The sequence below is a fragment of the Armigeres subalbatus genome, chromosome 3 (genome assembly GCF_024139115.2).
Source record: "Armigeres subalbatus isolate Guangzhou_Male chromosome 3, GZ_Asu_2, whole genome shotgun sequence".
NCBI lineage: Eukaryota > Metazoa > Arthropoda > Insecta > Diptera > Culicidae > Armigeres > Armigeres subalbatus.
The window spans coordinates 66,919,250-66,944,111 of NC_085141.1; the positions used below are offsets into that span (position 1 = coordinate 66,919,250).

At 38.0% G+C, this 24,862-nt stretch overlaps 1 protein-coding gene across 2 annotated transcripts in view; it reads right to left on the minus strand.

Moving 5' to 3' along the window:
• Positions 1-555: 555 nt before the first annotated feature.
• The window catches only part of LOC134228165 (uncharacterized), a 172,054-nt gene continuing 147,747 nt past the window's right edge, over positions 556-24,862 (minus strand). Inside the window, exons 3-6 of one of the 2 annotated variants that reach the window (XM_062709951.1) lie at positions 3,713-4,216; positions 2,409-3,654; positions 2,264-2,285; positions 556-2,193 (exon numbers count right to left, since the gene is read on the minus strand). In XM_062709951.1, the coding sequence (XP_062565935.1) occupies positions 2,166-2,193; positions 2,264-2,285; positions 2,409-3,654; positions 3,713-4,216 (1,800 nt within the window). In that variant the 3' untranslated portion in view covers positions 556-2,165. Of the gene's footprint in view, positions 2,197-2,263; positions 2,286-2,408; positions 3,655-3,712; positions 4,217-24,862 lie in introns of both variants that reach the window. The other variant, XM_062709950.1, reaches the window with a different exon arrangement.

Below are 24,862 nucleotides of genomic sequence, written 5' to 3' on the forward strand. Positions count from 1 at the left end.
CTATTTGAACACTTACCCAAGCTAATTCAGCAAAATGTAGTCATGTAAATACTGTTCTGATGTTAGTTTTTCATTTTAGCACCCAAATGAGTGCTATAATGAATATTATGCAACCTATTTGAGTTGCATAATGATCATTAAAGCACCCATTTCTTTGTTATGGAAAAGTAGGTCGTTTTATCACTCAAAGGCGAACTGTAAATCAGGTATTATGATCAGGACTTGCAAAAATGCTATTTTCGAGAGAGTGTTAATATAAATCCGCGATTTAGGCGACAATTTTTCAAGGCACCGCGATTTTCGCGACTGGAAGAGGAAATCCACGACAAATCCGTGAAATTAGCGAAAATCGAGAAATCCGCGACTGTTGTAGCAGCCCTGAATATCCATTTATTAGTTGCACTCATTGAACGAATTTTATTTATTTGCTTAAAATGGTGAGAAATAAAAGAGCAGTTTTTTTGCCAAAAGTGTAGGACAACTCTGTATGAGATTAGATTAGACTAGTTTTGATTAGAAGGATGTCATCAATGGAACATACATGGGTAGGAAAACTTAAATTCACATCAATTTATCTTTATTAGTTTACTATCGCATTAAATAAATATGTACAAAGATACTTCTTGCGTTTGTTTCTACTCGTTGCTCCATTCGCTTGTCGTGTCTACAATTAACATGCAATAAGCAGCTCAATTATGTTCATTTTTTGTTTCTAATTTTCACAATTTTCTACGTTTTTCATACAAGTTTTTTATCGTCGTTTTTCATTTTCGTATTTGTTTGCTAATAGCTATGTTTTGTATTCACTAATTGTAAGTTCCCTAACGTAACTGTTTGTGTTCGTGAAGTTTTGTCTGTATCGGTGTGTATGTTTTCTAATCGATCTTAATTTGGGCTAGAAAAAGAATTCCTTCTCCTCGTGCGGTAGTTTGGTCAAAACAGATTTTCCTACTACGCGTGTCTGAATTGGTGCATTATTAATTTCTTTCAACCCGAAATGCTTTGCTACTTGCTAATCTGTGTAAATACTGCTGTAATATTCGGTAAGAAGTAGGGATTACGATTAGGGAGGGTAAACGTCGATTTGGTGGGCGGAGCAAATCTGGCGACTAGACTAGTGATGGGGCGCCATATCGTTTGCCACCAAATGTAGGAAGCCTGAACTAATCGAGGATGTTTCTAGTTACATATGTATACAACTTGAATTGGTTCGTTGGTGTTCCGTTAGTAGGTCATAGTGGTGACATTTAATAGATTCGGGTGAAAACGAGTTCACTACTAGGCAGAAGAAAAGGGACAGGGAGCTATAATTTAATAAATAAGTGTTCTTTAGATTCAAAGATACTTGTAATACATCCGGCTCTCCGGGATTTGGCAATACGCTATTGTTTGTTCTCCTCAGCCCGGACCTAGATATAACCTATTACACGACATAATCTACAAAGTAGTGAAGGTATGAAATTCATAGATTCTTGTAGTTATTTCTACAATTTGAATTTTCTTTCTCTCTTTTTTCTAGGAGTAATTTGGAAAAGGATGACTCATGGAAGGAAGACAGGTCGCAAAAAGGATTGTGGGCTGAATAAATTAAGCGTGAACATAAATAGGTTAGTATGAGAATGGAGAGGAGCTCAGAATTAAAGAAGCATGTTTTATATAATTTTCTTCTAAGATATAGATTTAGACGAAAACATAAAGTCATTAGTGCTAAGTTGAAGCTCCTTCTAAATGATAAATGTTGGATTTGAGGATGTTTGGGTGTGTGATTAGATATAAGTCATGTGAACGGGTGCATTCAAGGAAGCGTATTTTGAAGTTAGGACAGTTGCAACATTCGCCAGCAGATGAAGTCGCTGAGCACTCAGTAGGTAAGTTTCGTTGAATGGCTTTGGCGTTACTTGTTTTCTGGGAACCAACGAATATCTGTTTCCGAATGCTGAATCGCTCCTAACAGGGCTAGCACATTTCTTTGAACTTCACCAAGTAACTGACCACATAACCCACGCTTGGCCTCGATCGCGCAGGTAAAATGTCCAGAATGCCACTGTGTACCTAACCAATAAAACAAAAGCATCTAACGAATCGTTAACCATTCGAACAGCCAAGCTCCACATGCAATTCGTCGTGCACAACCGCGGCACCGCGGAGGGATCGGTTGAAGCGTTCTACTTTGACACCAGGAACACGTGTGAGCTGCTGGGAGGGAAAGATATGGATTGTTTGGGATGAGTGTTGAATGTCAGTACCGGGACCCTTGTTTTACCTGGACAATGGCATGTGGTTAGCTACAAAATATAAAAGAGAAAAAGAAAAAAAAAGAAGAAACCAAAAAAACGAGACCAGAATGTTGTTTGGTTACATGTATTAGTTCACCTTGAGAAACTGCGACACGAAGGTGGGAGCCGTACCTTTACGATCGAAGTGTCTCACCCGAACGAAGAGGAAAGCTGCGACTAGCGAGGCCACCGCCAGAACCAGTAGCAGCATTACTAGTCCACCGACAAAACTCGGCACTGACATACAGATGGTTTCTGGATCCACCGTACGCTGCGACTGGATCACAACGGTTTCATTGCTAGCCGCACTGTTCAGAGCGAAGTTGACGTCTCCTGGCGCTACGACCTGGATGATTCGTTCCGTGTTGACGTCGGTCATTTCCTGAGCATCGCGTTTGTAGATGCGGGGCTTGATGACCAACTCCATCGTTTCGCGTCGTCGGCGAACTCCTCGCAGGTCATCCAAACCTTCGACCGAGCGCGGTCGCCCTCCTAGGCTGACTAAATTTCCATCGTTAGCTACATCGTCCTTTCGCTTAGTAACGGTTACATATCCTGACTGTCCAGGTGGCGGCGGTGGCGGCATGTTGATATTGTCATGGATTTCGTTTTGCAGTTGATTTTGATTCGTATTTTGTTGAGAAGCATCTGATTGGCTGGAACCTTCCTTGTTTTCAACAGAATTGGCAGAAGTTTGAGCTTGTGGTGGTGGAACAACACTGTCCTGATTCTCAGAGTAGGCTCCGGACGAGTCTGATGGGTGTCGTGGGTCAGGATATGCTGGTGGCACTCCATATTCCGACGGTGGTCCGTATTCTCCACTCAAAGCACCTGGAGCTCCATACTCTCCCGAAATTCCATTACCTGTCAAAGCTGGCAATCCGTAATCTCCTCCTCCGCACTTGGGCTCTGGGCAGTTGTATCGGCAAACTTGAATCACACATTGGAAGTGGACATTCATCGAATCCGGGAACTTGAAGGCCTGGAAGTACGCGAAAGACACAACCGATGCGGATGGCCCAAAGTTCTTGATTTTCTGGAATTTGCTCATAATCTTTGGCCGCACGACGCATCCATGTTGATCGACTAGTTGAATTGGCGCACGCTTACCATCGTGAGCAACGCAGTTACGAACAAGCATATCGAACTTGTTCTCATCATCCTTGATAGCCAGCACCATGGTCATAGTTTGACCGATTTTCACGATACCCGAAACTTCAGAAGCCCATGGACCCTTACCGACCTGAATCTGCATCCAGCATTGAAGATTGTCACCAAGGAAGTTTGCAGTCACAGCATGAAGCATGTCAACTTGGAATGGACGGAAAGTAACGGCCTTCTCGTAGAAATCGTACCAAGTGCAACGCAACTTACGAGCCTAAAAAGCAGTCAATTATTCTCTGTAATTCCACGTTTAATGCACTCACGACACTTACCTGATCCCAGACTTCCTGCACGTATGGGTCGTACTGAATGATGATGGTGTTCTCCACATAGCTTCCGGACGGCGTCGGTGCGCCAAAGTTGGCTGCATTATGGTTCGCCGAACTGCTCATCCCGCAGCTATTCAGGAAGATCTCGAAGGTCGCACTCAGGTGACCCGTGCCGGGTTTCAAATGCACACAGTGCTGATCACTGTAGAATCCCTTTGAGAAGATCATTCCATAGAAGGGTCGATCGAATTCGATGTTGACGCGCATATGCGTCTTCTCGCACTGCACCTGCAGATGCTTGATCTGGGGGCTATCGTTCGCGGCCGACAAGGGCCAAGGGTCGTCTCCACCGCCGCTGCTACTGATACTGCTGCCGCTACCCCCGCCGCCGCCACTCAACAAACCAGGCGTTCCATATACTGGTGATGGTGCTGGCGGCCCATAGACGGCCCTGTGCTCCAGGGGCAGTGCGGCCGAATCCACTAGAGGGGCGTCACAGTCGACATTCTGGAATGGGCAAAAGAAAAAATGTTTTCGGTTTTAATATTTATTATTAAAATTGTCTATTAAATTGTCTACGCTAAATGTAATACTAATCAAGTTACACAACCAGCAAGAATGGCTTCAGGGTTTCAGTAAGTCATTGATAATAAGGTTGATCAGACTGAATGTAACTGACAATAAACGACGAGTTAGGCGAGTTAGTACATAGTTAGTTGCAATCTTTACAGCTACGTATTTCGACCTCAACTGTAAGGCCTTCTTTAGTGTCTTACTTGACTAGACTTATAAGATAATAAGAAATCCAAGCCACTAAGGCAGTGGTTCTCAACCTTTTTCTTGAGAGGTACTCCTTCGAACTTTTGCATTTTTTGAGGTACCCCCTAATTTTTCCCCTAACTAATAAGATATATGAAAAACGAACCCGAAAACAAGCTGCTCTCTAAAAAAATGTCCGAAGTTTTCATTATTCCGTGAAACATTTCAATTCAAATTATAGTTTATACATCAAGCTTCCTACAAGACTTTGAGGACTACACTGCCTGTAATTGCATAAATGTCACATCCTTGCTGGATTTCCTACTCATATGGGACAAATATGCGGCTACAGGCAGTACAAGACTTTGAGGCTTCCGAGCCTCTTGAAAGGTGGCTTCCATGAGCTTATGAAAGGTGGCTTTCATGAGCCTATGAAAGGTGGCTTTCGAGCCTCTCAAAACGAGGCTTCTGAGCATCTAGAATAGACGCTTCTCAACCCGTTAAAAGGAGGCTTTCAAATCTCCTAAAAGAAGAACTCTGGGCCTCTTAAAGAGAAACTTCTGAGCCTGTTAAAAGAAGGCTTATGAGCTTCAAAAAGCTCACGCTTTCTAGCTTCTTGAAAGGATGCTTCTCAGCCTCTTAGTGGGAGGCTTCCGAGCCTCTAGAAATGAAGCTACCTGTCCTCTTGAAATAAGGCTTAGGATCGTCTCCGAAAGGAGGCTTCTGAGCGTCTTAAAAGGACGCATTTCAGCCTCTTAAAAGAATGCTTATTAGGCTCAAGTCTCCTGGAAGTATCTTTAAAAAAGGCTTCGGAGCCTTTTGAAAGGATGCTTCTGAGCCTTTTGAAAAAAAGCTTTCAAGGCTCTTGGCAGAAGGCTTCGGAGACTTTTGAAAGGATGCTTATGAGCCTATTGGAAAAGAGGCTTTCTAGGCTCTTGGCAGAAGGTTTCGAAGCCTGTTGAAAGGAGACTTAAGGCTCCCACGGAATACAGCGGAACGGCGACGGAAACGACAAATTTGACAGTAAGTCCATATATTTTCTGTCATATTTTCCGTTTCCGTTGTAAGCCAGCACAACTATCACTTTTATTATTCCAGCTCTGATGCGTCGCAGAATGCGTGGAGTAATATAAATAAGGGAGTTAGAAGCAGAGGGGTGTAAGTGACTTTTTGGTCAAATTTGAGATGATTACAGCAAACAATGCTTTTGTTTTAGAGCTTTGCGGCTATATATTCTGATATAGTTTGTGTGTTATTTGTAAAAACTGTGAAAATTCACATAAAATTAATATTTTTTTTCGATTCCCGGTTTGAAAATTAGAATCCTGTTAGCATCATTATATACGAATGCAAAAATGATAATTGGCTAAGTTAATAACTGTGGAAATGCTTAATGAACACTAAGTTGCAAGGCAGCAATGTTCCAGATGTGATAACAAAAAAGAAAGCGAAAGAGGTTGGGGTGGGAAGGATTCAAAAGTTTACAATGAAAAGCTTTAGAATAAAAAATTATCAAAACTGTATCAGTATCAGTAGGTTTTTATTGGAATCCACCATTACGCGTTTGTGTCTGAAGTACCCCCTGGGGCCAGCAAAGGTACCCCCAGGGGTACATGTACCCCAGATTGAGAATCGCTGCACTAAGGGATTAAGACGTGTTTTCTCTCCTATATTTTGGCGACGATGTGCAATTGAAAGATTTACTCCGGAGCTTTGTCTTGGCCAATGGTAAATCTACCCATAATTAAGCGACAAACATTGCTGGTAAAACGAACCACAATTTATCTGGGGATGATATGGTGATTAGGTTCTTGAGAATAGATTTGTTGTAATTAAAGCCGTTGAACTATGGTCCAGGATACAGATTTACGCGGAAAGATGAATTTTACGCCAAAACTATATTTTTTAGAAAAAACTGTTGTTCTACAAAATTGTTCGAAATAGTAAGGCCATCATTATGGTTCTACCAAAAAATAGGGTGGCCCATCATATAAAAAAATAGAAAATATTTTTTTTATTTCTCAGAATATTGACATGTTATGTTCTACAAAGTTGTAGCGCAGCTAATTCCAATCAATTTTGCTAAAAAACTTTTTCTGTAGCTCTTAAGTTGGCTGATTTAGAGTAATTTTACCTAATTGGATTAGGGTGTACCTCAAAAAAACAGTATTTTTGATCTTATTTTTTTGTTTCATATTTCTCGAAAAAGTCGTCCTCAGGTGACTTTTGAAGCTCAAAAAAATGCAACTTTTGATGGGTAAATATGCACAATATCTTTTTCCGATCAAAAGTTAAAATCATTTTTCTGTCAAAATTACATTTTTTTCATAAGTTGATATCTCCGGTTAGGGCAGACCAAAAAATATGTTTACACGGCATCTAAAAGAGAAATTAATATTATTCATTATTTCCAAAAATTGGGGATATGTTATTTTTTTATCTCAAGTTTTACCAATTTTACTAAAATCATGTTTTTTCAAATAAATTGATATAACTCGAAAACGGAAGAAGATACAGACGATATTCTTATAGCAAAACATGCGTTTTGAAAAGCCCCAAAAGTCTTCAGAAGGTGACATCCGTGAAAAATGAAAAATGAACTGAGCAGATCATAAATCTTGTTTTTTGAGGAACACCCTAATCCTGGTAAGTAAAATTACTCTAAACAAGTGAGCTTAAGAGCTACATAAAAAGTTTATATAGCAAAGTTGATTGGAAAAAGCTACGCTACAACTTTGTAGAATATTTTACGTCAATATTCCGCAAAATAAAAAAAATGGAGATTTTACATTTTTATAAAATGGCCCACCCTATTTTTCGGTAACTTTATAATAAGGGCCCAAGTATCCAGAAAAACTTTGTAGAACAAATTTTGTTTCTTAAAAGTATGCTTCAGGCCGAAAATGCATCTTTTCTCGTAAATCTTGCAATACGATGATAATGATAAAACTTATAAAAAGTGTTAGAGCTGTAGATTTTTTATTTTTCATTTCTAACGAATGTCATCTTCTGAAGACGCGTGTTTTGCTATAAGAATATCGTCTGTATCTTTTTCCGTTGTCGAGTTATATTAATTTATTTGAAAAAACATGATTTTAGTAAAATTGGTAAAACTTGAGATAAAAAAATAACATATCCCCAATTTTTGACATAATAAAGAATATTAATTTATCTTTCAAATGCCGTGTAAACATATTTTTTTGGTCTGCCCTAACTGGAGATATCAACTTATGAAAAAAATGTAATTTTGATAGAAAAACGATTATAACTTTTGATCGGAAAAAGATATTGAGCATATTTACCCATCAAAAGTTGCATTTTTTTGAGCTCTAAAAGTCACCTGAAGACGACTTTTTCGAGAAATCTGAAACAAAAATACTGTTTTTTTGAGGTACACCCTAATCCAATTAGGTAAAATTGCTCTAAATCAGCCAACTTAAGAGCTACAGAAAAAGTTTTTTAGCAAAATTGATTGGAATAAGCTACGCTACAGCTTTGTAAAACATAACATGTCAATATTCCAAGAAATAAAAAAAATATTTTCTTATTTTTTTTATATGATGGGCCACTCTATTTTTTGGTAAAACCATAATGATGGCCTTACTATTTTGAACAATTTTGTAGAACAACAGTTTTTTCTAAAAAATATAGTTTTGGCGTAAAATTCATCTTTCCGCGTAAATCTGTATCCTGGACCATAGTGCGTTGTGGCAATATTGTGCTTCCAGTTGAAAACCGAAGTGAGCTCTCGCGACGATTGAGTTTTTCCTTATTTCCTGATGTCGCAACTGCATTGCGACTAGTGCGCATTTATGCCACCGCCGTGCGCCATGATGCGCACTAGTCGCGACGTAGTTGCGACAAAATGAAACGGGAGAAAACTCGATTGTCGCGAGAGCTCACTTCGGTTTTCAACTGGAAGTACAATACTCTTAGGGATGAAGTACACTTAAATACATACTTTTTTTTAAATACATACCGGTTTTTATTGGAATCCACCATTACGCGTTTGTGTCTGAAGTACCACCTGGGGCCAGCAAAGGTACCCCCAGGGGTACATGTACCCCAGATTGAGAATCGCTGCACTAAGGGATTAAGACGTGTTTTCTCTCCTATATTTTGGCGACGATGTGAAATTGAAAGATTTACTTTGGAGCTTTGTCTTGGCTAATGGTAAATCTACCCATAATTAAGCGACAAATATTGCTGGTAAAACGAACCACAATTTATCTGGGGATGATATGGTGCTTAGGTCCCTGAGAATAGATTTGTTGTAATTGAAGCCGTTGTGCCAATACTCTTAGGGATGAAGTACTCTTAAATACATACTTTTCACTTAGAGAAACTTGGAATTAGTAGTCAACCCTAAAAAGGCTGTAATGGAAATTTGAGTACTAGAACTCAGTGCGAGACCTCTTCATTGAATGTTCTGAATAAAATGTGGTTTCGATTGTTTAATTTGAAGAGGTCATTCTTATTTAAATGATCCCATCCTAAACCGATGGAAACGCTATGTCGCACCTTATACTTGTTGTGGTCGTAATCGAAAAACACGTTGGATACACCATTATAAATATGGAAAATCACTCTTAAGATATTCCCGTGCAGTGGCGACAATTGAAGTACCATTTCCAAAACCCTATTTCACTTGTAATCCAAATCCTCACTACTATTATAAAACAATTTTTCTTGCTGGCGTTCCACAGAAGAATGAACACATGAATGCGGGCGTCCCATCACGCAAAAATGTGAGCCTTCCTATAAATAATAATAACATCTTCTTGTGAGCGGCCCACCAACGCAGAGGAAGAATCTATTGAATGTGGGCGTCCCACCACTATGAATTGTAATCATTCCGATGCACAATAACTCCATTTTTCGCTACAAGAACGTCGCACCACGCAGAACTGTGATCATTCCGATCCACAATAAGACCATTGTAGGCGACCCACCAACGCAGAGGAAGAATCTCTTGAATGTGGGCGTCCCACCATGTAGAATTATGACCATTCCTATCCAAAATAACTCCATCCATTTTGCGGGCGTCCCGCCAATGCAGAGGAAAAATCTATTGAGTGCGAGCGTCCCACCACGTAGATTTGTGATCATTCCGTATATCACCATTCTTCTTGCAGGCTGTTACATAGAAACCCTTCAATTAATGCTAATACGGTCACCGAGTTAAAAAATATGAGGCTCCAAGCGGTAATTTTTCCTTGATCCGTTATGTTAACCAAATCTTTTTATCATCTATCTTTTCTTTGAAGCAACTCACGAACGGATAGGTCGATTTGCAAGATTTTCTCATTAATCGATTCATCTTGAAATAAATCGTGTTTGAATATACAGTTTGCAAATTTCATGAGAAAAGTTGAAGAACTGTCAATATACAATATCAGGACGAGTTGTGAAGGAACCCAATGCGATTGCACAAAAAATAATCTAGAGTGCGGCATCACAATCAACTCGGTAATCGACATTCTGTTCGCAAAACTTAAATTCAACCCCGAGCAAGTACATTCTGCTAGTATCAGTATAAATGACACATTCCGGCGTGACGTTACAACGTTTTGATGTACCTTTAAATGGTTTTCTGGAGAAAGCTTGCATAAAACATCTGTAAACATATGCATATTATTACATATTCTGAATCCTTATAAAATTTCAGATCGAATAGATACATTAACACTGAATATGTGTAGGAAAATGGCTTTCTGGGATGCAATTAGCTGCGTGACGTTACAACGCGCTTGAATTCGTGATTTTGTACCTTGACTTATACATGGATAATTCTCTGCTCTGGTTGTTATTTTACTCCAAAAATAATGAACACCTTTCAAATATATGAGGATAATGGATGACCCTATGGGGTAATATGCCTAAAATACGGACTAAGTTCGTTTTATTCGACATAAACATTTCGTGACGTTACAACGCGAGGCGCTCTAAAAACAGGTTTTTCAAAGCGTTGTAACGTCACGAAAAAGTATACCACTTTAAAATCAATTTTAACATGAGTTTTCAATCCATAGTGTATGGTATTGTACCAAAATGAAAAAGATATAATGTTCGATGCTGTATTAGGTGAAATCCTGGTTTTGATCAATGGCACGGAGCGTTAATTCCAATGCCCAAATTTGCAATCTGGAACCCATATTTAGGCTTCTTTGTAAGATTTAAACGAGTAGAAACAAAAAGCTGATCGTTCGAGCATAATACACAGTGTTTGGTCTTATGTCAAAATTGCGGCATAACTAAAATTTAAATTTAATTAAAAATGCATTTGAAATCTAAAATTTTATTATAATAGGGGGAATGACGGCTTTGGCAGGTTTTGTTCTATTATTGGCAGGGGTTTTTTTTATGACTGACTAGGCTCAAATTTGGCCTAAACTTTCTTTGCATATCAAAGAGTATTGTGGTCAAATTTCACCCCCCTGCCAATAATAGAACAAAACCTGCCAAAGCCGTCTTTCCCCCTAGTAGAAGCAAGTGTGTACAATTAAACTTTATATTCCGAACGCTCGCTTTGATGCTTGGGTTTTCAAATGCCAAATTTCTTGAAAGTAACTGCAATAGCAGAACTAGTTCTGATTGTCTATTCCACATTCCACGTGAAACACAAGATATATATACTTCAAGAAATCTAACATTAGTTACCTGATAAGTACATTGTTTATCAACCTCATCGTTGAAGATTTTTTTTTTAGGTTTGTCACATTTCATTTGGTATCAAACGCATGAACGCGCATAGTCACTCTCAATGCGATTTGAGGTTTTTTAGCCCCGGGAGGCTATGGATACAATCGCAACGCCTGACTTCTACACCAAGAAATTTCACATTGATGGTTGCATAGTACTGATCCTAACTAAACTGGTAGGGACACGGCAGGTATTTCCGTCCATCGTCGTAGAGGCTAAAACCAACTACAGCAACGTCCATTTGCTAGAACTCCACTATAGCCGAACGTTTCACCTGAGCATACGATTTGAAACCGATGAGTTTGTCAAAAAAGTGTCTCTTTTATTCGTTTTCTAGACTATGACGAAGAGACGAAAATGCCTGCCTTAACTCTACCTTTGGACCTCTGCGGGCAGTATTTCTTTCGGCAGAACAAATTTCAAAAACCTGGCCGAGGTCTAGTTGATCATGTACACTGAACCAAAATATCTTTTCAACAATGAATAAGAAATGTATTGCTCATGCCCTTTAACGAAATGAATTCATTCACCGGATGATTAGCATTCGATTGTATTGAAACCGGATAACAGGGACTGATATGACCATCATCCAAATATTAAACGATTAGTATAGAAAAAGCGTATGCAATTTTAAACAACTTCCGAATGAGTAGAAAGCAGGCAAATATTATATATTAAATCTTTGAAGCAGGTAAAAGATGAAAGCATTCAAGAAGGATTTCGAATTCGTGTCGAAATAGCGATCAATTTCTCGATCGGTTCCTTTTTCGATGTTTATAGTTTATACAAAGAGAATGATATCAAGGTAAAGAGTAAACAGCAACAGCATATATTTTTATTGTTAACGATAATGTTTAAAAAGGTTCTACATGTTTTCCTTATATTATTCGTATAAGTAACTCCTTATGTACACAAAAAATTTGACGAACACGGACGTTTTTATAAATTGACGGGATAAGCAGGGATCACGTATCGATTCATACCGACGATCAACAATACCTTCAGGTAGTTTTTGGCACCAAATCGGCGTTTGTTAAATATTTTGATCCGTCTTCATGGGGCACCATTACTTTAGTGTTCTGTTTTTTAATTCCCGGTCGCCTCCATCGGCAGGGTAATAGGGTATCCTGGATCCCGTTTTCAAATCCTGTGAAATCCTGATGCGTCGCATTCTCTGCATAACAGACAACCCACACCGTTGAATTCGTAGACTGGAATACATTTCGCTGTAAACGAAAAGTTTGCAAAGAGTTTACACCCAGGTTTTTTTACGAGGTTGGAATTCATTAATTTCTCGGTTAACCTGAACTTTCACAGCCTTTTAAATACCCCCTGAATTTTCTTTGATTTTTTGTGAATTTTTTCGTGGTCTTAACTCTTTGTTTTATTGACGCTGAAGATCTTAAACGGCTAAAACCAAACCGTGTAAAAAAACCTGGGTGTAATATTCTTTTATTAGAATATTTATTCTCAATTTATTTTCACTAAAAACTTACCATTTTCGAGATTTTTACGTGAGCTTTGTTCCTGGTGCTCAGATTTTATTGACGAGTTGGAAAAACTTGCGTTCTCATCGGGGTTCTATATTCACTGAGAAAAAAGCCAATGGCGGCAGAGTATCAACACTTCTGTCAGCAATACCGGCAAGTGTCTTGAAATTAGTATACGAAAATATACCAAAAGCGGATGATAATCGTTAAGGGGCGCGATCGAACCAAACTGCATTCGCTTACGAGATGACATTCATTCGCTTTTCAGGCACCCGAAAATTGGATGACAGTGCATCTTCAAAGCAAAAGCAAATCATCTGCATAGCAGAAGGACGCGTTATGAAGATAATGAGAATGACAATTTTTTCGTTTGGAAGATGATGTTTGGGCTCAGTGTATGTTCGTGTGCGCGATATTTTAGAATAAATATTTCTACACGGAGAGACCGAAAAACCTCATTGAGATTTGAGAATAGTCCTTTTTAAGTTATTTTTTCATAAATATAAGTTCATCATTAAATAGACCTAAATTAGATGAATTACGACAGTTTATTTATTGATTAGTTTCATTATATCGAAGTAGTCGTTCACGCTTCTACATGTAGGGTAACTATTTAGGCCATGTTTCTAATTTGGCCAGTTTCTCGTATAACCCCGAAAATAAAGATTTTCGATGGTTTTATTAGCTATAACAGGAGATATATCGCTTTTTTATTTATTCATTTATTTACCGACGTGTCGCCCCATAGAAAATAATTCAAATTTGCTGCCCACGACCCCATGATGAAAAATCATCGAACACTACCGCCAACCTCATAATGGCTCGCAAAGTTTTCGTAGCTCAGCCACAAACCTACGTGTATCAACATTGCATCGGAGTTGTGTATTAACTCATTTGACAGGAGTGTTCGCCCGCAAAAGCAAATGACCGTTAAAAAGTGGGGGACAATCAGAGAGCGCCAGTGACACGTCGGTCCGACGGTGGTTGTACTGTGGGCAAACAGATTTTTCACTTGTCCTGCATATACTGACGGAAATGGGTGATATCGCCGAAATACTACTTCACCCTATGTCACATTGATTAAAAATTCGTTTTTTGTATTTATGTTGATATGTTCAATCTGTATCTATAAACACGAATTGAGCCAATTTGTCCGGATATCTTACAAGCTCCATAGGCTTTATGATGAATATTTTTCCGTGACGTTACAACGCAAACTTCACCTAGGTGAAACTCATGCTTTTTACCACTGATTTCATGTCTATTACCACCAAAACAAAACTTTTTTCGAGTACTACAAAGAGCATACGAAATTTTAAATTCGAAGCTTATATGTACTTCTCAGAAAATTTAAAACAGTCCATTTTTCGTGACGTTACAACGCTTTTTTGTGAAAGATTTTACCTTGTCAAAATTCATATTTTTTACAATTTTAAATCAGATTTTACATAGGATACTGATTCTATACTTTTTCATCTTTGAATCGGTGAGAACAGAGTGCAAATTGATGCATCAGAACCCAAATTACAGTCAATTTGGGAAAATATGTCTTAAAACCTGTCACTCTTCATTACTGTCAATTATACTAATTGTTGGTCAAGAACTTATTTTAAGCTAAAATATTATCATACCAAATATTTTATTTGATGATTTAGGTATTGGAAAATATGGGAAACAGAAAGATAATGTCAAAAATTGAGTTTGAAAAATTGGTGCTCCGGTGGACCTGTCCGAAGAATGTGTCATATCACTCTATGGGCACAATTTAAAAAAAATCTATTCTAAGACAATGCACCCAACGGAAGCCCAAAATAGTTGAAAATAATGACTTTTCACGAGAATAGGTTACTTTAGTGATTTGAACTCGAAAAACCGGGCTTGGTAGTTATATCAACAGTTATATGGCTACAGCTTCTGCCCCATACGCAAGAGGTCGTGGTATTAATCACAGGCTCGTTCAATTCCTTCTGCTTTGAATATTTCTCAGTATTTCTCATGTTCTAGCAATCGGTGGAACTGGAAATGGACTTTTCATACCGTTTACATTTCTATCCTATATGTACTATGGCTATTATAAGCAGTAGTATTGGAAATGAATTAAAAAGCTCGTTTCCTACGTGGTCCGGGTTCTGCAAAAACGCACCATGCGGCTTTTTGGCTGTCTTCTTATATTTTGTTCGTGAAGAGAAAACGAAAATTAAAACATTTCAATTCATAAGCACATTTGTTGTAGGAGTGCTTGTCCCAAGGAAATATCTGTTGGTTTATTGTTCAAGAACAGCTGTTCTGGTTATAATGAAGTAGCAACTTCGGGAGGTCAATCAAGTTCAAGCTCAAGCTTTGGCGACTCTCGAAAAAAGAGACTTTTTAGCGACGAACCCGAAAAAAGTGACAAGTCTCTAAAAATGCGAGCTTCCACCAACAGCGGAGCCAGAGGTAGGGCACCAAGACGATGTTCTTGCACCAAGTGGAGCTCCATAAAATACCAATGATTGGAAAGGCCAGTGCCGCCTACCAGTCCTGAAAGTTGCGGTGCAAATCCTCGACGCATACTTTGCCTTACTAATGTCGAAAGCCTACGAAAGTCAGATATTTTGTCACACGATACCGGATTTAAGCGAGACACTTTCATTACCTACTAGGCAAACCTACTACTTTTTGCATGGAGCTTTACAAAATTCTTTGTTTTTTAAAGGTATCAATTATTTCAATTCGATACCTACACATATCAAACGTGCAACTACATTATCACAGTTTAAGAGACTTTGTGTTTCACACGTAAAAGCTGCCTTTTAAGCAGCTACTTACCGTGGGGCATCGAAATCCGTACACTTAGGCACCTTAGTATTATGAAAAAGTCATTAGAAAATAGGAATCGAATGTAAATAAAACTTTTGTCACTGACACAGGAGCATGAAGGCTTCTACTTTTGAAGTGTTTCACATTTACTCATTAAAAACTACGAAAAACATGATAAAATAATGGATAAAATCTACTACTCCTGACTCGAAATCCGTACAGCTATTATTTAACTAAATATTTAAATTGAAGCAGTCTGATTGACTAAATTACCACTGTAAATAGTTCGATACGCACCTTGAGAAGCGATCCCTTCGATTTGTATTCCGCTTATCTTATGTAATGATTCGCAACTAGCAATTAAAACACAGTTACTTTTGGTGCAATTATGCTCTACCCGAAAACAAAATGGCGGCAAAAACTCTGCGTTTGGTGGGTGGCGATTTGTTTTTGATTTTTGCTGTTTTAATTTCAAAGCCTTCTTTCCATTTCTTGTCTTAGAAGCTTACTGCCAAGTATCTGAACAGGGTAAGATAAATTATTTCTACATTAATTACCTTTAAAACCCTCTAATTTATTGATATTTCAAGAGGTGGACGGATTTCGGTCCCACACGGTAGTTGACTTTTTATAATTCAATAATGTATGAGAATTTGTAGATGAAAACGACAGTTTTTTTTTTTAATTTACCTATTTGCTGGGTAGTAATGGAAAGTTATGTAATTCATATCTGTGATGGTAATCAGATCGTTTTTGTTAATTTGCAAATCTGATTAAATTGCTACTATATCAACTTCAATTAATTATCTTATTATTATCGGGACCATCATCATCATCACCTGCCCGATTTCACTCGGCTTTTATTTTAGATCTGTCAATCATTTAATTGTTTGCAGCGTCGCACTCTAGATCGATTTCAGTTCCAGCTTAATGTCTTTCTTCAGAACTGACGAAATCGTTGCATTTTGACAATTTTCCCACTTTTCCCGTCAAATTAATCAACTCTTAGAAAGTACAAACACAGCTGATCCCAAGACGAATCGATTAGTGAGGAATAATGCACCAAAGTGTAGTGACTGTAAGGAAAAGCAAATTTCTTTTTTTATTCGTAGAGATTCAACGGAAGATATAAGTGACCTGCTGCGATTCTGGGTGATCAAATTGACAACATGCTTGTAGACCAGGTGATTGCTACCAAAAATACAACGTTAAAGTAAATTCATGGAGAAAGTTTAAACGTTCGATCAGGCATTCGAACATTATTGCACATGTCTTACGTTTCACGTTTATTTGTAAAATAATCAAGAAATTCCCGGTGTGCTCAGTTCTGCTACAGGTTTTGGTAGGTTTCTATTGAAAATAGTAAGAAAATCTAACATCCGCTGGTTGGGTGCAGTCTTCGATCAGTGTACTGTTGGACAAAGTTGTAGAAAAAATATGGAGTTTCAAGTCCAGCATACACCACATTTTCAAATTTAATTGATCCGAGCTTTTAACTAATGAGTCAAGTTTACACTAAATTTTCCTCCGATGCCTGCCTAGAGCAGATTGCGAATCGAACCCGACCTTCTTCTGCTCCGTTTGCTTTATAATCGCATATGCTATAGTCGGTCCCAATTTGTAGTGTGCCTGCTGTGATTTGAAATTATTTTCCATGCATATAGTAATCTGGGCCAGCCAAATACACAAGCTGGGGAAGAGCACGTTACTAATTAGAAGTGGTCCACTTGTACGCTATTCAATCAAGGACCCCTACGAAAGAGCCCACTTTGGTGGTGAAGTGTGGCATCAGTTTTGTTTTGACTATTTGTTCCGAAACTAACGATCTGTGCAAGCTGCTCGATCTGGAATAAAAAGTGTGATTCAATGTCTTGAATTTGATCACTCAACGAAGCGGCTAATAGTAAAATGCACTGACATGCTGTGGCGAAATTCTGCGGAAGCCGTAAAGGAAAAACGAAACCACGAAATGGGCTAGTTTTTTAGTTGCTCATTGTGGATAAGTGTCTTTCCGGCATCTGGTTATGCGTATGGCATTTGTAGATAAAAACAGCCGACCGGTGTTGCACAATTCGTAGTTATGTGTGGAACTGGTAGTGGGAGTTTAATGGAAGCATAATCCACCGGGTTCGTCGTTTGAACTTTAGTTGATGTCTTCTACTGGGAATTGCGTTTGTCAAGGGTCATTAGGTTTACGTTGTTGAGTTAATTGGTACCTTCCCAACTATAAAAGTGTCGAATGGATTCAGACATTCGAATGGGATTTGTATGTATTAATTTTTGTTAGATGCGTAAAGTCAAAGGTTTAATGTGTACAACGTTAACATTATGAAATAGCTGCGTCGGTGACGAACGGTTTGGTAACAAATTTGAGCGTGCCGTTAATTTATGTCAACAATTCGTCACAGTTACCGCGTCGTCCTAAAATTTCGTAGCGATGTGAGATAAGTGTACCGGTTAAACCTCTTCAGCTCCTAATTTTCCAACTCCGGATAATTATAGTAGACAACTTATCATGTAAATCATTAGCACTGGTGCCCTTGCATTTGGGGCATTTTCAGAGGTATTTTTTACTGGGTATACTACTGCTATTTGCATACTTGTCCCGTGTGGGCCCCTCGAATCCGATTGTTCTTATATAATTTTCGATAGATGCCTCTGCTAGGCTTGCCAGAAAAATATCCTTTGGAGGGGACAAGTCCTCATTTTTCATACAATGTCCTCCCGTCCTCCTTTCAGCCAAAAATGTCCTCATTTTCTCAAAATAACCTTACATAGCAAAGTTATTATTTATATTACAAAAACATTGCTGTAAAAATACTTTTGCATATAAACAATTAACACCTGATTGTTTCGTAAAACGCTACCATGAATCGAATCCATAGAATAGTTCGTGAAACCCCAAAGAATAATTTTAAGATCCATACTAAGCTAAAATTTAGCAATTATTTCGAAAATGTGTTCCGTTAAATATGATCAAGAAAAACATTATCATTCCTGCTATTTTCCAATGAACGTAGGTATGACAAATTATCCATAATTCTTTGGGAAATCTTCTTCTATATACATAAAAATGAATTTATGTCTGTTTGACCCTTATAAACTCGGATACTACCTGAACTGAAATAGAAAAATAGCAGGAATGATATTGTTTTTTTGACCATGTCTAAAGGAACATATTTTCCTATTAAATGCTAAATTTTCGCAAAGTTATGCATCTTAAAATTATTCTTTACTAGCCAATCAAACGCTGCCTTACCCGGGTTGAGTAGTTGTTTTTCGTGTGTAAATGTCAAATGCAAGATTGTTGGCAGTGCCGCACTCTTTTTTTCACAACTCACCAAATTTATACATTTTTATGGTTCTCAAACTATCCCATCCAAATTTTCTATCTTTCTTTATATATAAACACAGCTCAACTCAAGACGAACCGATTAGTGAGAAAATCTTGCAAATTGGTCCATACGTACGTGAGTTATATTGCCTCAAAGGAAATGCAAACTTATTTTTATAATAGGAAAAAAATGGATAGTCCTAAACTATTTGATAGATTTATCGTAGCGTTTTGTGAAACATTTAGATGTTATTTACGGAACCTTAACCTTTTTTTATGGTTCGTTTTTGCACATTTAACCCTTAAAGGCGCAAGGCGATTTTTTTAGAAATCGTTGAAATTTTTTTAACTTGAACAAGCATTAAAATAATTAACATTAAACGTATTTTCGGTTTGTTGTTCTAAAACAACATTGCGCATTTGAGGGTTAACGGTACAACGTGAGGATTGCCGAAAAAAATCTTTGATTCTTCAGAATAAATGTAATTATCAGTTTTCGGTAGGGCAGGTATTGAGTCATTCTTATTTCCATATCCGACAAGTAAACGGAGTGCTCGATTGTTTTGAAGAGCCAACTTGCTAAAAACTTGAGGTGAATCGAAACGAAATTTGTCGGAATTTCACGGAAAAAGAGACATTTGATTTTATTATTCAGTTCCGTGTTGGTAAACTCCAAAAATGAAATGAAACGATGTTTCGTCAAATTCCGAAATAATTTTACCAATTATTCCTGGGCTGTCATTATTCAAACGACGTCTGAATAGTAGTAAGACTATTTCTAAATCGATTATGGGAGAATTGTGAAAGCAAATCCAAATGGTACGCTTTGATCCTATAGGATACCATTATAAAACGTCTGATCTGACGAATCATCATTAAAGAAATAATCGTTTTTTAGGATGAAACCAAAGTATACCTGGATTCTCTCATCAAAAGGGGGTCAACTTTTGGATTGGATTTTGTTCGAAGATCCACTTATGTTATTCACAGCGCAGGTAACGCAGCTGGCTTGCTCGGCCTCGCCCGAGTGTTTGGTGTGCGCAGGTTTAGAGAAAACGGCGGAACACGTGTTGTTCGTGTGCTCACGGTTTCGCGCAATGCGTGACCACATGCTTGCCACATGTGGTCTGGACACTACCCCGGACAACCTAGTTCGGAGGATGTGTAAAGATGAAGTTGGCTGGAACGCCGTTTTATCGGCTATCGCCCAAATCGTCTCGGAGCTACACAGAAGGTGGCGCGTGGACTCAAGGATGGCTAGTTCAGGCGCAAATAAGAGGTGGTCCAAGAGATCGGAGTCGGCTTCATGGGTCATACCGGTGGTCATGCCCTGTGGTCGAACTCGATCCTTTTATCGAACAAGTGGCCGCGCGAAGAACAACGCTTTCGCGGCGTCGGTCAACCGGGCGGGTTCCGAGCCCGAGGACGGAAAGGAGTCCTCGTCAAGGCTGGGGCAGGTGTAGGTACCGCGTCGGTAAGTCCCTCTGTGTGCTGGCGAATAGGTCCTATCGCAGAAAGGTCAATTTGGGGTGCACGCGGCATCATCATTCTTGATACCAGTCATGCAGAGGGAAGCAGGCGCGAAGTCGACCCTTCCCACCTTCCGAGGACATAGGGCGTGGTAAGGCCACCTGGAAAGCCGACAACGCGCTGGCACGATACCATGGTGTTCTTCTAAAAAAGCGAGTTACGATGTTCGGTGCTGCAAGGACACGCAGCTAACCTCGAGGGTGCGTTGTTCACTGGCCCCCCTTTGAAGCATTACTTTCTGGTTGTACCGAAGGGACTATGGGCTTGGCGACAATGGAAACGGTTTAGCGGGTCGGGGATGTAGTCCTGCCTCCCTCGTTTGCTGTTGGAGGTGATCCCTGACCTCGCACTTCCTGGACAACCCAGGATGTCTGTTGAGCAGATTCCCCCTCCATTGCTTAGGAAGAAAAAAAACATACATACACACGGACAGACAGACATGTGCTCAGCTCGTCGAGCTGAGTCGATTGGTATATAATACTATGGGTCTCAGAGGCTTCTATAAAAAGTTCGTTTTCGGAGTGAAATGATAGCCTTTCGGTACAACGTAGTTGTGCGAGAAAGGTAAAAAAAAAACAATATAAAAAATATGCTCTGGTGCACATGACCTGAGTATAGACCGTTCCGATAATTATAAATACACTTGAGGGGGCCAAACGCAAAGGGGTGTAAGTGACAAAGTCTTACTTTTGAGAAAAATGAGTGCAAAGTTTTTCAATATTTTTTCGTTTCATACTAATTGTTTGGAGGTTCAAAAAATTACTAATTTTCTGTAAATTTTCAAATTTATTATAAACATACAAACTAGATCGACATATTGCCGCACAGCTCTAGAACCAAGTCGAGTCAAGTACGAGACACTGAAGACGGCCTTACTGTTGAGGTCGAAATACGTATCTGTCAAGATACAATTAAGTGGTGGAATTCAATGGAATTGTACAAACTCGTCTTATGACAAGTGAAGACATTCCACTAAAAAGCTCAAAATAATTTTCTTACCATCTTGGGAATATTAAGTCAATCTCAAATGACACAGTGCGTGTGTGATGTGTGTAGAATATAATTAAGTATTTTTCTTTCTCTGTCTTTTCTAGTACATGAGAAAGTAATCATTACTGGTATGTAGGTGGATTCAAGTCAGCTGTGTGGCTAATTGGTAACTCATGCTTACTTTGACTCTGGTCACCTTCCTGTGACGTTTGAAATCTCACAGGAAGCCATTAACAATCCAATTAGCTCTGCTTTTAATTATCATAGATTGGAATTTATATAAAACGTATATCGATGGGAATTTTGATGTTGATATTCATCTCGATACCAAAAGTGATATTGATTATGCTCTCGTATCTTTTACAAATTTAATTGTCGAAGCCAGAGGCATTGCAATTCATAAATGTGAAACTAAACTAAACTCCATTATTATTGACGACGATCTTCAGCTACTGATCCGTCTTTATAGTGTGAGGCGAAGGCAATACCAAAGAACTCGCGATCCCGCGTTGAAAGTTATTTGGCAAGATTTGCAAAATGAAATTAAAAAACGTTTCGCTATTCTGAGAAATACCAACTTTAGAATAATGTCTTGAAGTTGGATCCCAGTTTGAAACCCTTTTGGAAATTAACGAAAACTCTTAAAAAACCTCAAAAGCCAATTCCAGCGCTTAAAAAGGGAAATAAAATTTTATTAACAAATGGCGAAAAGGCTCAAAAACTTGCTCAGCAGTTCGAGAGTGCCCATAATTTTAGTCTCACCAGTCCAATTGAGGATCAGGTTACACGGAGCTTCGAAGACATTCTCAATCAAGAAAATGTTTTGACCCTTCGTTGGGAACTAATTTGGATGAAGTGGAATCTATTACCTACTAGAAAATTTAAAAATATAAAAACCCTGGGTGATGGTGGTATTTTCTACATACTTATCAAAAAAATCCTGAGAGCTCTTTATCCTTTTTGGTTAATTTATTTAACAATTAATGTTTTCAGTTGGCATACTTCCCAGATAAATGGAAAAACGCCAAAGTTGATCTAATCGTGAACCCGGACAAAAATCCAGCCCGATCAGTTTGCTTTCTGCAATAAGCAAACTGTTTGAAAAGATTATTTTAAATAGAATGATGGTTCATATTAATGACAATTCTATTTTTGCTGATGGGCAATTTGGTTTTCTCCATGGGCATTCAAACACCCATCAGTTATTAAGAGTTACGAATTTAGTACGGCTAAACAAATCTGAGGGATATTCGACAGTTGCTCTTCTTGATATAGAGAAAGTATTTGACAGTGTTTGACATGAAGGTTTGATTGTAAAATTGATGAATTTCAATTTTCCTCTGTACATTATTAAACTGATCCAAAATTATTAATCAGATCGCTCACTGCAGGTAAACGATCAGAATCCAAAATCTGATAGATTACCTATAAGAACTGGTGTTCCCCAAGGCAGCATACTGGGGTCCATATTGTATAACATTTTTACTTCTGACTTACCGATTTACCACCAGGGTGTCAAAAATCTTTGTTTGCAGATGACACGGCCTTTTCGCCAAAATGCGCAGTTTGGAACAAGTTTGGATATTTCCTCCACTTATTTGCGAAAATGGAAAATTTCCCCGAATGCTTCCAAAACTCAGCTTATAATTTTTCCACATAAGGCAAGAGCTTCTTATTTGAAACCCTCTAGAAGACATACTGTCACTATGAATGGGGTTCCAAATAATTGGTCTAGCTAAGCTAAATATTTAGGACTTCTGCCAGATCAAAAATTAACTTTTAAAAGTCACATTGTAGGCATTTAAGCCAAATGTTACACATATAATAAGTGTCTTTATCCACTTATAAACAGAAAATCAAAACTTTGTCTTAAGAACAAACTTTTGATTTACAAACAAATTTTTAGACCAGCCATGTTGTATGCTGTACCAATATGGGCTAGTTACTGCAATACCAGAAAGAAAAGGATTCAAAATAAAATTTTGAAAATGACTCTGAAGTTGCCTCCGTGGTATAGTACCAATGAACTTCATAGAATTTCTAATATTGAGACATTGCAACAAATGTCCAACAAAATAATTTCCAATTTTAGACAAAAATCGTTGCAATCTTTTATTGCAACGATTAGCTCCTTGTACCCTTAGTATAAATTAGGTTAAGTTTAGTTTAAGTTGAAAACATTGCAATTCCTACATGGTTCAATTCAACCAAAGGAAAAATCCTAACTGCCAGAGGCAATTGAAATGTATTAATAATAACTAAAAATGTAACATAGCAAATAAGGATGATAGTGTTGAGAAAACACGGAACACCTAGTCTAAGAGATGAATGCATGTATTAGATAATTAGCAAATAAAATTGGTTAAAACAAATTGTTGTGTAGGTGTGTTTTCCGTGTTTGATTGATACTTATAGTCAGAATTTGTGAAATTTTTCACGAGATGATGCCTTCATGTTGGGTTGTTACCTGCAAAAAAAAACATAAAGTTAGAAAATAAGGTGCAATCTTAGATATAGTTCTATATAGTTGCCTTTCTGGTACAACTGTTGTATCAAAATGTTATCATTCATTTGGTAGCTTGGCATAAACATTCGTATTTCGTATAGGGTTACTGTTTATCTTAAGTTTCAACATAATCCTAGTAAATGCCTATAGTAAATGAGTCTATTGTTATGTTTTCTTGTACGCTGGTGTGTGCGTGAAGAGAGGAGCGGACTGTAATCATGTAATTATGGTAGGGGAACGGTCCAAAATGCACCCCTGGGGCAAAATGGCCTCACTCTTAAAATCACTTATATAATCTGTTGTATAACATTTATGAACGAATATTACCATTACAATTCATAATTAGTCATCCATCGATGAGCTCCATTGGAAAAAAAAATAGCAAAATCCCTTCATATTCACTCAAATTTAACCACATCCGTAAGATTGTAGTTCAATCAATAAGGAAAAAAAAAATGTGTTCACCATAATTTTACATGCAATTGAGTCATTTTAGACCACCATTCGGGCGTTTTGCCCCAGGCCTATTTTTAAAACATTTTTTAAATGCGTTAGAAAGTCATGAAAACCTTATTGTTTTGAATAGGAGATCATTGTGAAATGTAGCTAGGTTTGTAAATTTTGCATCTATACGTTGAAATAATTGGGTATTTTTGTTTTTATGGGCGAAAACATCGAAAAAGCTTAAGGGGTGCATTTTGGACCGTTCTCCCCTATTGATTAATAACTCCTCAGGGATGCATCATAGAAGTATGGTGTCTTAGATTTTGTCTGTGATAAAATCTGTAGGATGTAAGGAATGTAAAGGACGTGAAATTGGTTGCAGAAAGTTGTCGTAACTATCACACGACTTACTTTCATTTGATTGATTCAATGTTTTTGCACTCAATATTAAATATACATTCCTCGGACTGGAAACTACCATTTAGAATGCAAAAGAGTTGACCTATTGGTACTGAATATAATGAAAACACGAAATATAAGGACTAAGATTTCTTTTACAGCTTCCGGTAACGCTTTTTGAGAACTAATTTTTAATGTTT